Genomic DNA, 11,795 nt, shown 5'->3' with positions numbered 1-11,795 from the left:
AATTTTTCTTGGCGTTGGCATTGTTGGTGTTGGATGATGTGATGACGTGTTAGACGACCGGTCTAACACGCCAAGGAGGAGAAATTTGTGCCAAGATCTGGCCAACTCTCCCGGTGTGCGACCGGCTTTCTACCTATCATCGGCAGCGTGAGGTATAAACACCTCCGCCGACAGGACCTCGCATTGACCGACGTCCCAGTTGTGGCCGGCCACTTCTGCCTCCCCGGCCTTGACCCATGGATCTGCGTTGGGACTTAGCCCGGGCTGCTCACCACTGGCAGGAGGGGCCGGCACCCTCTTCGGTTGAGCAGAGTTGCGCTGTCTTTTCTCTTGTACTTTAGAATGAGGGTCTGGTCGGTGCCCTCCAGTAGTCCGTTGAGCCACCTAGTCTTACCTACAGCCGCTGCTGTTTTTCTTACTTGAGACGGACTTGCACTTGTACGTGCGGCGATGTCTTTTGACATCCTGAAGATTCTGGCCCTAGTGGTTATATTCTCGCGGCCTTCATCCCCATCCGGCTCAGCATCATACTCGCCTACAGTAACGGTGATTGATATGACTCCAGACGCATGGACGGCCATGTGGGCAATTGCCTTTGGAGCAGCTGAGTCGTCTCCGGGTTCACTAAATTTAAGCGACAGGCCTTCGTCCACTGGGCGGGCCTCAGGCGCTCCTAACTGTTCGAGTAGAATCCTTGGCCAGAGCTGCCTCGTATCCAAAGGGCCCCTCAAGGTCACTTCGCAAAGACGCATCCTGTTCTCGAGTCACAACCGACAGGTGCCTACAACGCGTTTTGCAAAACTCACAGCATACCGAAAACTCGGGGCATGTGAGTTTTCCACGAGTTTCACATCTGCCTGATCACAGCAGTGCCGGATCGACCCGTCGTGAAGAAAAACGTTCATCTGTGCAGAGTCCATCAATGGATCAAAGCGCGACAGGTTCTGCCACAGATGCCGCCGAAGCAACCGCGAAAGAAAGACAAGTAGAAGCTTCTAAAAAGCGGTCTTCTCAAAACTTCCCCCTCAGCCTGTCAAGAAGACGAAACACATCGCCCTTTCGACTGAGAACCTTTCTATCCTTGTGGCGAGCTACAATATTAACTTCAGCGAGTATTCGCGCAGTTGCACGTGATCCGTCGGGCGGCACAACGATGTACCAGACTTCCGTTTGTTGCGGGCAGGTACCTTGCTGGAGGTCAGTCTGCAAAACTCGTGGTGGGATTGTTCAAACTCGGGTTTACTTCACGTCCAGCGAGTTTGTGGGCAAATGGCAAAATTTACGGACAACCTTTTTGAACTCATATGTTGGTTGGGGGGAGCTGGGGAGTTCTGCCTCCCCCTCCGCGGCCTTCGCCACAGCCGTCCAAGCGTCAACCTTAAACATCCTTAAAATCTAGCACATCTAAAATTTGGCATATTTTGACAATTTCTCCACTCACATCATTCGTTTAAAGAATGCACTGGAGTGCCAACTGTAGTTCAGTATCCTTAGTATCCGTCCCTTCTCATACCTCAACCATCGCCACATCGACAGGGGGGTCTGTCTGCCTTGCTGGTCTCGATGCGGGGGTGATGAAGGACTGACGTAGGGGGCGGTCTAGATGCGTGGGACGTGGCAGGCCATGCGGGTCTCATAAGCAAATTCAATAAAAATATTGAGAAAAATCGCACATCGTCTGGGAATCCACACCGATGACTTGCCTGCCCTATGCCGCATCTCGACCTGCGCCAAAAATTACTCACAATCATACACTGCCACTGCTGTCCAAAGAATTCCTAACTTATCCCACTTTGGACCGCTTTCCTCCCCTGCCACATGGCGCATCCCCCTTCCTCCTCACCCCTCGGCCCTCGAACCAAACCCACCCCTCCGTCTCCTCAAAGCCCCCATGCACACCTTCCCGTACCGGCCACCTCATCCGCCCACCCCACCGCTGCCCCACCCGTCTTGGCGCACCCCCTTCGCTCTCACCGCCCCCCTCATCCTCCGCGGCCCTTCCATGTCATGACCTTTCCTTCCCTTCCGCTTGCATGTCTGCTTCTCTTGTTCGCCCGTGCAACCGCTCAATGTCAAATCCATCTCCCCGTCGTTTCCACCGGTGCCTCCCCAGATCCTGCTCCGGTCGAAGTTATAGACCCCACTGAGACACGTCGCTATCACCCCCGACATCCGCTTTCTAACTCGCTCCGTATTCTCGGTGGTCTCAAACCATCCTTAACAGACTTCGACAACATCGCCGTCTTCCTAGACACAACCCCATCTGGGCAGATCACTTCCCGCTGCGCTGGAAGTCTCATTTCCGCATCCTGGGTCATCACTTCAGCCCAATGTGCAATCAACCCTGGTACTATCGTACTCATCAGCGGCGTCAGTAATACCAAGGGAACGAGACGCACTGTCGATCAAGAAATCACACATCCCGACTATTTCCTTCCCTCAGAAGTCGAGCGCAATGACTTGATGCTCGTCCACCTTGATAAACCTCTTTTCACCCCAAAGCCCTCTCCGAGCCCTTCAGACGTTCCCGAATCTGATCAACCTGCGGAGACCACAATCCCAAACCCGGACGTCCGCCAGGAAGCTGATACAAACCCCGACGATGATGATGATGATGATGACGGCGACAGCGACGACCCCGCCGCAAATCCTACTCCTCCTCCGCCCTTGTACAACGTCATGCGTATCAACAACAACACGGACTTTGCACAAGACTCCAGCGCTCCCCGTTTTCTTCGCGTCAAAGGCTACGGCCTTCGCACCCGTCCCAATGAAGGCCAGGAAACTCTTACTGGTAATACACGACCACTCCTTTTCGCAGATCTACTTACCTCCAAATGTGATGACCGCTTTGGCAATGATGAAAAGCGCCGTCTCTGCACCAAGCGCGACAACAGTTGCGGTCCGTGCTTTGGCGATACCGGCGCCCCGCTGTATGACGTTGATAAGTCGGGCAAAGTATCTGTCCTTGTAGGTATCGTCACTTTTGGTTTACAAGGACTTGCGGATGGCGAAGCCGAGAGCATCTGCACATCGGGTGCTAGAGCCACCATCTACACTGCTGTCGCTCCCTACATCGGCTGGATTCGTGAGACGGTAGACGAAGACCTAACAGAGTTTTTCATCCCAAAGGAAGGAATCACAAACACAAATCTAGATCCTGGTAAGCCTGGTCTTTCCGTCGCCGCGCGGACGTCTATCATTGTCGTTGCCTCCCTTGCTCTAATCGGCTTCATTGCTTTCTTGCTCGTCACCTGCACTCTGCGCCGCTTGCGTAACAGAAGAAAACGTTGGGTCGAGGGTCTTCACGCCGAGGAGTCTTTTGTAAAGGGGGACGAGAAGCATGCTGGTATCGCTGATCCGTTTGAAGGTATTGTTGACGACCACAAGACTCCTAGACTATCGGTGAACTCCTTGTCCCGAGCCGCTGTCAAGTCTGCTACAGAGTTTTCAGCACGGTCGATTGGCACTATCCGTGCTCTGCTCATGCATGTTGAAGAAGAGGAGATGGCCATGGAACCACGTGAACCTATGGATGATGCTCCCCAGTGGCTCCCCGATGCCTGGGAAAAGCTCTTCAAAGCTCCCTCCAAGAAAGACCTCGAACATATTCACAAGGTCAAGACACAGCGTGTCGTCGACGATGTTCTGGAAGGTGGTGACAAGAGTGTTGAACCCAGTCTGGACCACGTTGCCTTCAAAAATGCCAGAGATGAGGCCAATCTGGAAGCTGCCTGGAGAAAGCTCGAGATTCAGACTTCGCTTCGTAATTTGTCTGAAGCTAGTGGCTCCAAAGATGGCCAGGAGAGCGCACCTGGTACAGTCCCGTCAACCCGAAACAACTCGAGTAGGTTTCTGTCGAGAACGTCTTCGCGAGGTGGCACACACGGCGCGTTCTCGTCAATTTTGGCAGGGAACGTCGGCGGTGCTAGTTCTGGGACCGGAGCTGGCGGGGCTACTGATGGTAAACCAGATACGCTCCTTGCAGCTTTCGCCTCTATCGATGCTGAATCTGAGCAGGTGGCTGAGGAGACAATGATTGATCAGCTGGCCCTGCAAGCACTTGCTACTTCGAAGAGGCCAAAAGTATTGGAAACGCTTCGAAGGAAGTTTTCGGGCAGTGCTTTGTTAAGTGCTCTTAGCAATAAGAACACAGAAAGTGAGGCGACCTCCCCTCGAGTAAAACTCACAAGTCGCAAAGCAATTACAGCTGGTCCGAGTGGCCAGGGAGGTGGTCAGCACGGGTCAGTCGGAAGAGCATCGTCTGGTCGCACCGGCACGGCCCAGACTATATCTGCACTGGCAAACAGGTCGAGCAAACCTGTCGGGGGAGGTACCCCGGGGCGGACCGGATCCACGGGCTCAGTGAGCGGACTTTCTGGTGATATGGACCGACATGGATCAATGCACATCGATTACTTTTCGGAAGATTACAGTTTCTCGTCCAGTTCGGATGAAGAGCAACCAGGGCAACCTGTGTTTAATTTGGAGTCGGCCTCGAGACGGTTCACGGAAGATCGACCAGATGGAATAGGATCTCAACAGTCGCTGCGGTCTTTTCGAAAGTCGAAACCGCAGTCTTTCGAAAAGCTCGAATCACGGTGGATGGACCGACCAGATGAGGATGAAGATAACTTGAACGAATTGCCCATGACAGAGATCGAATCAATCATTGCTGAAGGCACACTGGAGGACAACATACTGCGTCATAGATCATGGAATGGTGGGAATCGTTCCATATTCACGACATTGTCATCACGGGGTACTCGTCAACGCGCGACTGATGCCAATAGTTCTACACTGGAGAACGTCGACAACGAGAGCATGGTTGGGAACCATTCATTGGATGAGATATCGGAGCAGGCGATGGAGGCGCGAATTGACGAGGAGTTGCACATGACAAGCACGGGCGACGGGAGCGAAACAGTTACGATCGCCAGACTAGAAAGTGATGTGCATCCTGTAATTGAGCAAACTGCATATAAAGAAGAAAACGAGCAACTGGAGGTGAGGATGGAACAGGATTATGACAAGGAAAAGGATTTGGCAAGGCCAGTCCAGGACATGACCAAAGTATCGTTTGCGGAGGTCAAGGCCATGTGGAACGAAAAGGTAAGACGAGCGTCCGAGACATAGTATTGACTGAGTACTAGGTAGCTGAGCTGTGCAGCACAGAATACTGCAGTTCTAAATTATTGGCTAGACACCTATGGGTATATAGTACTCTTTTAAGCTGGACGTAGATGCGATCATTCCATCGCCGGGATGTCAACGCAACGCCCTCTGTGCATTTCTGATAAACACTTCTTTCTACGCCACTGCGTTTATATCGCCATGCCGCAAGGGCGTTTTCCCTTCTCTCCGTTTCACAGGGCGTTTGTACTACTTGTCCAAGACACTGCGTACTACAGCATTCTTAGCTCGAAAGCTAGCAACTTTGTTAGCTTCTTCTAAACATATTGCGCATCACGAAACCTCCGAAGTGAAGCACTTTCCCATATCTAGCCTTTGACCAGCTTCCTCCTTTCGGTAAAATAGATTGAGAATTCTGGCTGCTGGGATGGAAAAAGCGCCCGACAGGTATTCACAGCACGCAACAATCCCCAATACCTCGCAAGAAACGAGTCCCTTCAACCCTTCAAAGGTGGTGTGATGTACAGCTGTCGCTATCGAAGGTGAGACATGCCCAATAAACGCGTCTTGTACTTCCACGCTAATACTGGCATGTTCACTTTGTCCAGAGCTACTGCCATCGCACGCATTTCAGCGATGACTTGTCGTCGCTTCTCTCGACGCTGCTGAAAGTGAAATGTCCTTTTCACATCCATCATTCCTTCATGATGCGACTTTCGCCCGTAAGCCCTCTTCTTGTCACGAGATTTTGTCGACAAAACCGCTGTGTTCCTCAACCCTTCTGCTCTGGTCTCTAGGCCATGAGACACTTCGCGCACGCTCGATTCTACAGTCCTCGACATAAGTGCCCCACCGTCTGGAGAGCGGTGCGCGACGACTGGGTCTGCTAGATACTGTGGAAAGGTAGCCACCTTATCTGCCACTTCAGGATCACTGCTGTCGAAATGCCCAATGTTTTTCTTCCCGTCACTCCGGGGCACACCAATACTGCCAGGTTCCTGTGCCCCCTGTTTAACATGTACTGTCGTACAGGAAGAATCATTCTCCATACTTCTGGAACCCCGCCTTCTCTTGTTAGGTCCCCTCATATCAGCATCCTCAGCCACTTCCAACTGAGATTGAACTGCATCGCTGCTGAGCGACGGAGGGACCCCATTGCAAAGTACTCGGGCCTTAGACGGAGCAGTTCCGATGTCTTCCGTCCTTTCCACCGTAAGGGACCTCTCCGAGATGTCATCTACAAATTGGCCATCTTCAACTCGGCTCCTTCCTCGAAGCACAATCATTGATCGACTTGCCACACGTGGGGACGAAGGAACTTCTTCTCCGACACTATTAACTTTCTCGGCCCCAACAACGACGAGAGAATCTAAACGGTGTACTTGAGAAGCATCTTTTGACCTTTCTTCCTCGTGCGCAGACGAATCTCCCATCCAGACTTCGTCGCGCCCTTTATCAACCCTTTCCTTTTTCCCTTTGCAGTACATCCGGTCCCCACATTCAAGTTGCGTGCTAGTTCTTTGCATTCCGCTGTTTGATTCTGAATTAAAGCTGTTCGTATGGCTCTCTTGTAGCCCTGGTAAAGTCGTCACATCCCTTCTCGTTCTCCAGGGATTCTGTTCGCCCCCTTCGCCAGTCCCGTTTTCCAATCGATCCCTAACCTCATCTTCCAAAGGGTGCTCATTCCTGATGTGCAATTCCTTGCGCCCAACCAGAGGCCGAGTTTCTTCCGTGCGAGCCTTCAGTACTACACGCGGTTCCAAATCTAAGGTATCGCTGTTCACGCTACGAGCAACATTGTCAGAATCAAGAGCTTCTTGTTGAGGCTGGCTGTTCTTGTCAACCAGACCAGGGCTTCCGCGATCATCCCCTCTAATGCCATCGGCCTTGTTTCCAGCTTTGGTACGTTCCCGGACGTCATGGAGCAAAGAAATATCGTTTGGATATCGCACAATCTCCGCAATAGGGACCCCATCGAGAAGTAGTTTGCGCCTTGCACAAGTCTTCGAGGATTCGACTCCTCTGCTAATCCGGTCCGTTTCAGAACGGGCCTTTCTTGCTTCTCGGCTTTTGAGAATGATTTCCTGTACTTCATTAAAAAAAGTAAAGTGATCGCCTTCGCTGCCTCGCTTTATGCAACCTTGAACGCTCAGATAAATAATATCATCGAATGCTTCGCGGAGCATGCGCATTCGATGTTCAACGACAGAAAAACGTAACTTTGGACCACCCCCAGCATCGTTCGCAGCATTTGTAACATCAAGAGCGAGAGTATCATAGCTGCACGAATTGGGCCGTGCCGCAAAAGAACGCCAAGCAGTTAAGATCCGGACGTCGTCAGAATAAGATAGCTTGCTATGATGGCGAACCGGAGGTTGCGATTTCGGGTCATTGGCCTCTCGTGCAGGACTGCCAAGCCGAGCTGTGTGAAATGGTGAGTGAAGGATTTCCAGTCCGCCTTGTGCCAATGTCTCGCCCGATGGCCTCCCTTCGTTGGTACTCTGTTGTAAATTGTTCTGAGGCGGGTCTAGTTGTGAGAATAGCTCCCTTGTTTGCTCGATCTCGTTGTCGCTCTGGCGGCCAGTCTCTGACTTGCGCTTCTGATCCGTAGCAGTTTTATGCAGTGCTTCGCTCGGCAGCATTTTTTGCACTTCCTCGAGTCGTTGTAATTTTTCATCACCCTTCTCATTGTTCAATATATTCCCCCTCCTACCCTTGACCCCCTCTCCCAACACACGTGTCGAGTCCTTCGCTACTTCATGTTTCTGTGTCAGTTCCATCTTTGTTCCAGACATTTGTAGTAGTCCCGGTTGTGATACGGTGAGCCTTTGCGAGGCAGTTAGTACGTGTTGTTTACGAGGTGATGAATTCTCAAGAAAATCACAAGAGGGCGTGGCGGAGTCTGGGCGAAGTGAAACTCTGTGGACCGGAGAAAGAGTGAGGCTTTTATCCCAAAGTGGACGTTTTCCTCGCGATGGGGGAATGGGGGAGGGAGCACTGAGATATTTTGACAATCGTGCTGCACGACCGGGGTGCATGAAAGGATCGCTGTCGCAAATGAGCAAGGCTCTGCCGACTCCACCATTCCCTCCTTCAAGTGTACCTGGACTTGGGATAGGAGAACAACCCCCCCTGCTATCGGTTTGGCGGATTCGCTTCTTCGGAAGGGCAGTGGCAGTCGAAATTCTGATATCAACGATATTCGAGCGCGAGATTCCCGCACCCTGGGACTGTGAATGACTCTCAATGTTTCTGTCTTTAGTTGAATCGATTACGTCCTGACCGGTTCTTTCCGTCGGTAAGCACGACTGGCCTTGCGCGGGAGCAGTCCCAGCATCAACTGTTACGCTGATTGGTGCCATGTCAGTTGAGCGTGTGCGCTTGCGGTAACGAGCAAATCTTGCGAAGGGGCGTTTCGAGCCAGATGGCATCATGCTAATGCAGCTGTATGGAGCGCATAGGAACGCGGGAGAAAAAGAAGGGCATGAAGAAGGAAACTGTTGAGAAAGCGCCTCAAACACAAGCGCAAGGAGACGACGAAGGCCTCGGAAGGTGGAATAGAAGCCCCACCCCAGAGCATGTGTTGCGAAATTGCCCAGTTTTCCAGCGGTCGGAAATAAATCCCCATTGGCTGATGAAAAGACAGGCACCAGCAGTGTATTGTTTGTCCTCGTGCTGTACTTGCTGTTGGATGCGACTAATTTCGTACGTATTTTAATCCAACCAATCGCTGTAATTTTAGGGTTGCTTCCGGCGGTCGTCCGGGAGATTTATCGAGCGGCGCCGAGGGAATAAAAACTGGGGGCTCGCGAGAGGAAGGAGGGATCCCTGGGGGTAACGAGTTGAGTACCCGAAGACCTTGCCGACCGCCCCCTTCTCCATCCCTCACTCGAGGGCCGACCGCCCCTCTCGACCGCCGCGCTCGCTCCTGCAGTTACTGTGCCGCCCCTAGCGCTCGGCTCCCTCCGCCACCGCGCCGCTGAGGCACGGATACCAAGCTGCCCTCTACCGTCCTTCCAACCCGTTTCTACCACACTTGCGGTGTTCTTCAGAAGTGCTGTACTCTACAGTTCATTACAGTACAACAAAAGATAGAGCGGCGATGGCGAAGGCACCATGATCTCCTTTTATTTAGTTCCCCAAAGCTTTCCAAGAACTTGTCTCTGTGATAGGAATTTTAGGCTCGATCGGAGGCTAAAGCTCCGTTTCCCTGAACGTCCGCAGCGGAAGGAGCGGAACGGAGGTGATCGAGCGAGGCGAATCTAAAGGCCAAAAAAGCCACAAGGAATCTTGTCTCGTGATTGCGTGAGTAACCCCCGGATTTCTAGTCTCTTTACTTTCCCCTTGATTCAAGCACCGGCTAAAAATTACCATTCGTATTTTGGGGCCGACAGCACACCGTTACGAACACTTCCAGTTGCTTAGGGCTAGCGCTGTCCTTGCTATACAGTGCCCACGACACACACCCCGTCGGGCCACGTTCGACGGCGGACGGCGGCCTCCGTCTACACGCGCACGCCGGCGGCGAGATATATCGGCCGGGGACGGGCCCGACTCCTTTCCAGGCACCAGTCAGCGGCTTCGTCTTATTGAACCGGTTCTCCGACGCGAAGTCATCTTTTTCTTCCTTTTCGTTCAGAGCGCCTCCCTTGCACCGCATTCTCCACTAAGCTGCGATCGCCATCTCTTCTCGCACTGCTGCGCATTCCGCATCTTCGCGGCATCACCGCCGCTTCGCAAGATCGCCGCTCCGCAATACTAACGCTCTGCTTTGAGTTCTCGCGCCGCTGCGCAATTCGGCATCTTCGCAGCAACACCGCCGCTCCGCTTCGAATTCTCGCGCTGCTGCGCGTACCAGCGCCACCGCACTACGCCTTACAGCCGCTTTGGTCTCCGCTCTCTGTCTCTTGCTTCACTCACCGCTGCGTCTTGCGTCCGTTGTCGAGTTTGTCCTCTGACCGGAACTGATACAAGAGCTTGTAGGCCATGTTATGGAGGGGTGGGAGCGAGACCATTGATGGAGGATGCACGGTGGATTAAGCTCAAGGGTAAGCGGGTGCCTCTCAAGGCCTTGGAGATGGACGACAAGAGTCAGCGCGTGCGATTACAAGGAGGCTCAGAGGTTGGACTGGTGGACAAGGAGGAGTTCGTGAGGCGCTTGAGGTTGCCGCGGTCGGTCTCGAAGGACATGTGGGAACGGTTGAGCGTGCTTCCTTGTCGGGAATTTTCCGAAAGACGACTCAAGGATGTGGGCTTCTTCATTCATTGGGGCTCTGAGGACTTAGAGCCGCACGTCGACGACACAGAATACACAATTCGTCGCCTCCTCCTCGCGTCTGGAAGTGACAAGCGGTTGGTCAACCGAAGGTACCACGCGTCCTCAGACCACCGTGGAGGTCATCAGTCCTTCTGGCCAATCGACTTTTACACCATGAAGTCTCACCAAGCGGAGGGAACTTTGGACGAGATCACGGACTGGTGCAGCGACATTGAAACCGACCTGGAGGTCCACCGGGGTCCGAATGGGAAGGGAATGATGATGTAAATTGTGTACGATCCTTGCACCCAAGCTCGGTACTTGGATATTTTGCACCTTGCTTGCACTAGGCGCATGGATCGGTTCTCCAGAATCCTTTGTTCTGGTGCCCGCAGCGACTCATCTGCCTCGATCCAGCTCAGCCCATACGAAGTGGAGCCATGGCCAGCATCGCAGAAGCACAAATACAATGGGTCGTTGTCTAGCATCGGGAGAGCACAGTACTTCAGCTGGGGAGTCAAACCCCGCAGTTCGTTAAGAATCTTACTGCCGTTAATCAAGTCAGGACTCTTAGGTTCCCTACAGCTTGCTGGAGGTAGCTTACTGCAAAAAGAAGCCTGCCGGAGGACACCATGACCAAGGAAGTTCAGTGATCCTGCCTAGCCAAGGTACGCCGTGAGTTCTTCCAGATTGGCTCTTTCGTGAAACTGCTTTCTCCGTTCCCGAGACAGCGCCGGAAACTCGATTTTCCCCATGTACTCTTTCATATCGATTTGCACTGTACCATCATTGCCTTGCGAAATGTGGAGGCGATTGAAGATTAGCGGGCGGTCAACGACGAACCGTCCAACTTCAAATCTCTTTGCAGGCGCTGCATTGAAGTCGTTGACTTCACGTGGTGAACCGACTACCAGTAAATCATCCACGACCTTTTGAATAGCCAGAGCAACATTTCCTTCATCGCCGAACTTCATGAAGAGTTATGGCATCTCGGAGATTGGAAAATTGCCTTGCTGAGACATCCAACTTTCAATTTTCAGCTGCCAAAGACTTCCAGACTCGACGATACCATAGGGGGGCTTAAGAAAGCGCCACAGAACCCCACGGGCCGCCCAGCCTTTTGGCGGTCGAACGAAGATGTCTCGAGAAAGGTAACCTCCCTGCAGGTACGCACCCTTAACGTCGATTGTGGCTATGACCGTGTTCAAGACGGCGGCGATGGACAACACCAGACTGATCACTGGGAATTGTGCAGTTGCGGAATCCTTCCGGACAATCTCCTTATCTTTGTCGCGGTTTCCGTGAGGCCCCATTCGACACTTCAGCCGGAGTTTGTCTTCTTCCCCATCGGTTTTCACTTGGAAGATATGATGCAATGAAATAATGTTGGACCTCTAGGGATGGA

General features: G+C 52.6%; 4 protein-coding genes; 2 read left to right on the top strand and 2 right to left on the bottom strand.

The window, feature by feature from the left end:
• Positions 1-764: 764 nt before the first annotated feature.
• Positions 765-920, bottom strand: CHC_T00005693001 (hypothetical protein). Its single transcript, XM_005717356.1, has one exon. The coding sequence runs from the start codon at positions 918-920 to the stop codon at positions 765-767; it is 156 nt and encodes a 51-aa protein (XP_005717413.1).
• Positions 921-922: 2 nt separating this feature from the next.
• CHC_T00005692001 (hypothetical protein) lies at positions 923-1,399 on the top strand. Its single transcript, XM_005717355.1, has one exon. It carries the CDS (start codon positions 923-925, stop codon positions 1,397-1,399), a length of 477 nt encoding a protein of 158 aa, XP_005717412.1.
• A 1,280-nt stretch (positions 1,400-2,679) lies between these two features.
• On the top strand, positions 2,680-5,136 carry CHC_T00005691001 (hypothetical protein). The gene has a single exon (XM_005717354.1). It carries the CDS (start codon positions 2,680-2,682, stop codon positions 5,134-5,136), a length of 2,457 nt encoding a protein of 818 aa, XP_005717411.1.
• A 24-nt stretch (positions 5,137-5,160) lies between these two features.
• CHC_T00005690001 (hypothetical protein) lies at positions 5,161-7,319 on the bottom strand. XM_005717353.1 is given in 2 exon segments: positions 5,161-5,666; positions 5,667-7,319. 1 exon segment carries the CDS (start codon positions 7,317-7,319, stop codon positions 5,667-5,669), a length of 1,653 nt encoding a protein of 550 aa, XP_005717410.1. The 3' UTR covers positions 5,161-5,666.
• Positions 7,320-11,795: the final 4,476 nt, after the last annotated feature.

The sequence above is a fragment of the Chondrus crispus genome, genomic scaffold (genome assembly GCF_000350225.1).
Source record: "Chondrus crispus Stackhouse genomic scaffold, scaffold_309, whole genome shotgun sequence".
Taxonomy (NCBI): Eukaryota; Rhodophyta; class Florideophyceae; order Gigartinales; family Gigartinaceae; genus Chondrus; species Chondrus crispus.
Note: the sequence above shows the minus strand (reverse complement) of the source record. Positions and strands in the feature narration are given on the sequence as shown.

What these genes read in the sequence shown, in the direction of transcription:
- CHC_T00005693001 (XM_005717356.1), bottom strand. Translation starts at nt 920, where the DNA reads ATGGACTCTGCACAGATGAACGTTTTTCTTCACGACGGGTCGATCCGG.
- CHC_T00005692001 (XM_005717355.1), top strand. Translation starts at nt 923, where the DNA reads ATGGATCAAAGCGCGACAGGTTCTGCCACAGATGCCGCCGAAGCAACC.
- CHC_T00005691001 (XM_005717354.1), top strand. Translation starts at nt 2,680, where the DNA reads ATGCGTATCAACAACAACACGGACTTTGCACAAGACTCCAGCGCTCCC.
- CHC_T00005690001 (XM_005717353.1), bottom strand. Translation starts at nt 7,319, where the DNA reads ATGCTCCGCGAAGCATTCGATGATATTATTTATCTGAGCGTTCAAGGT.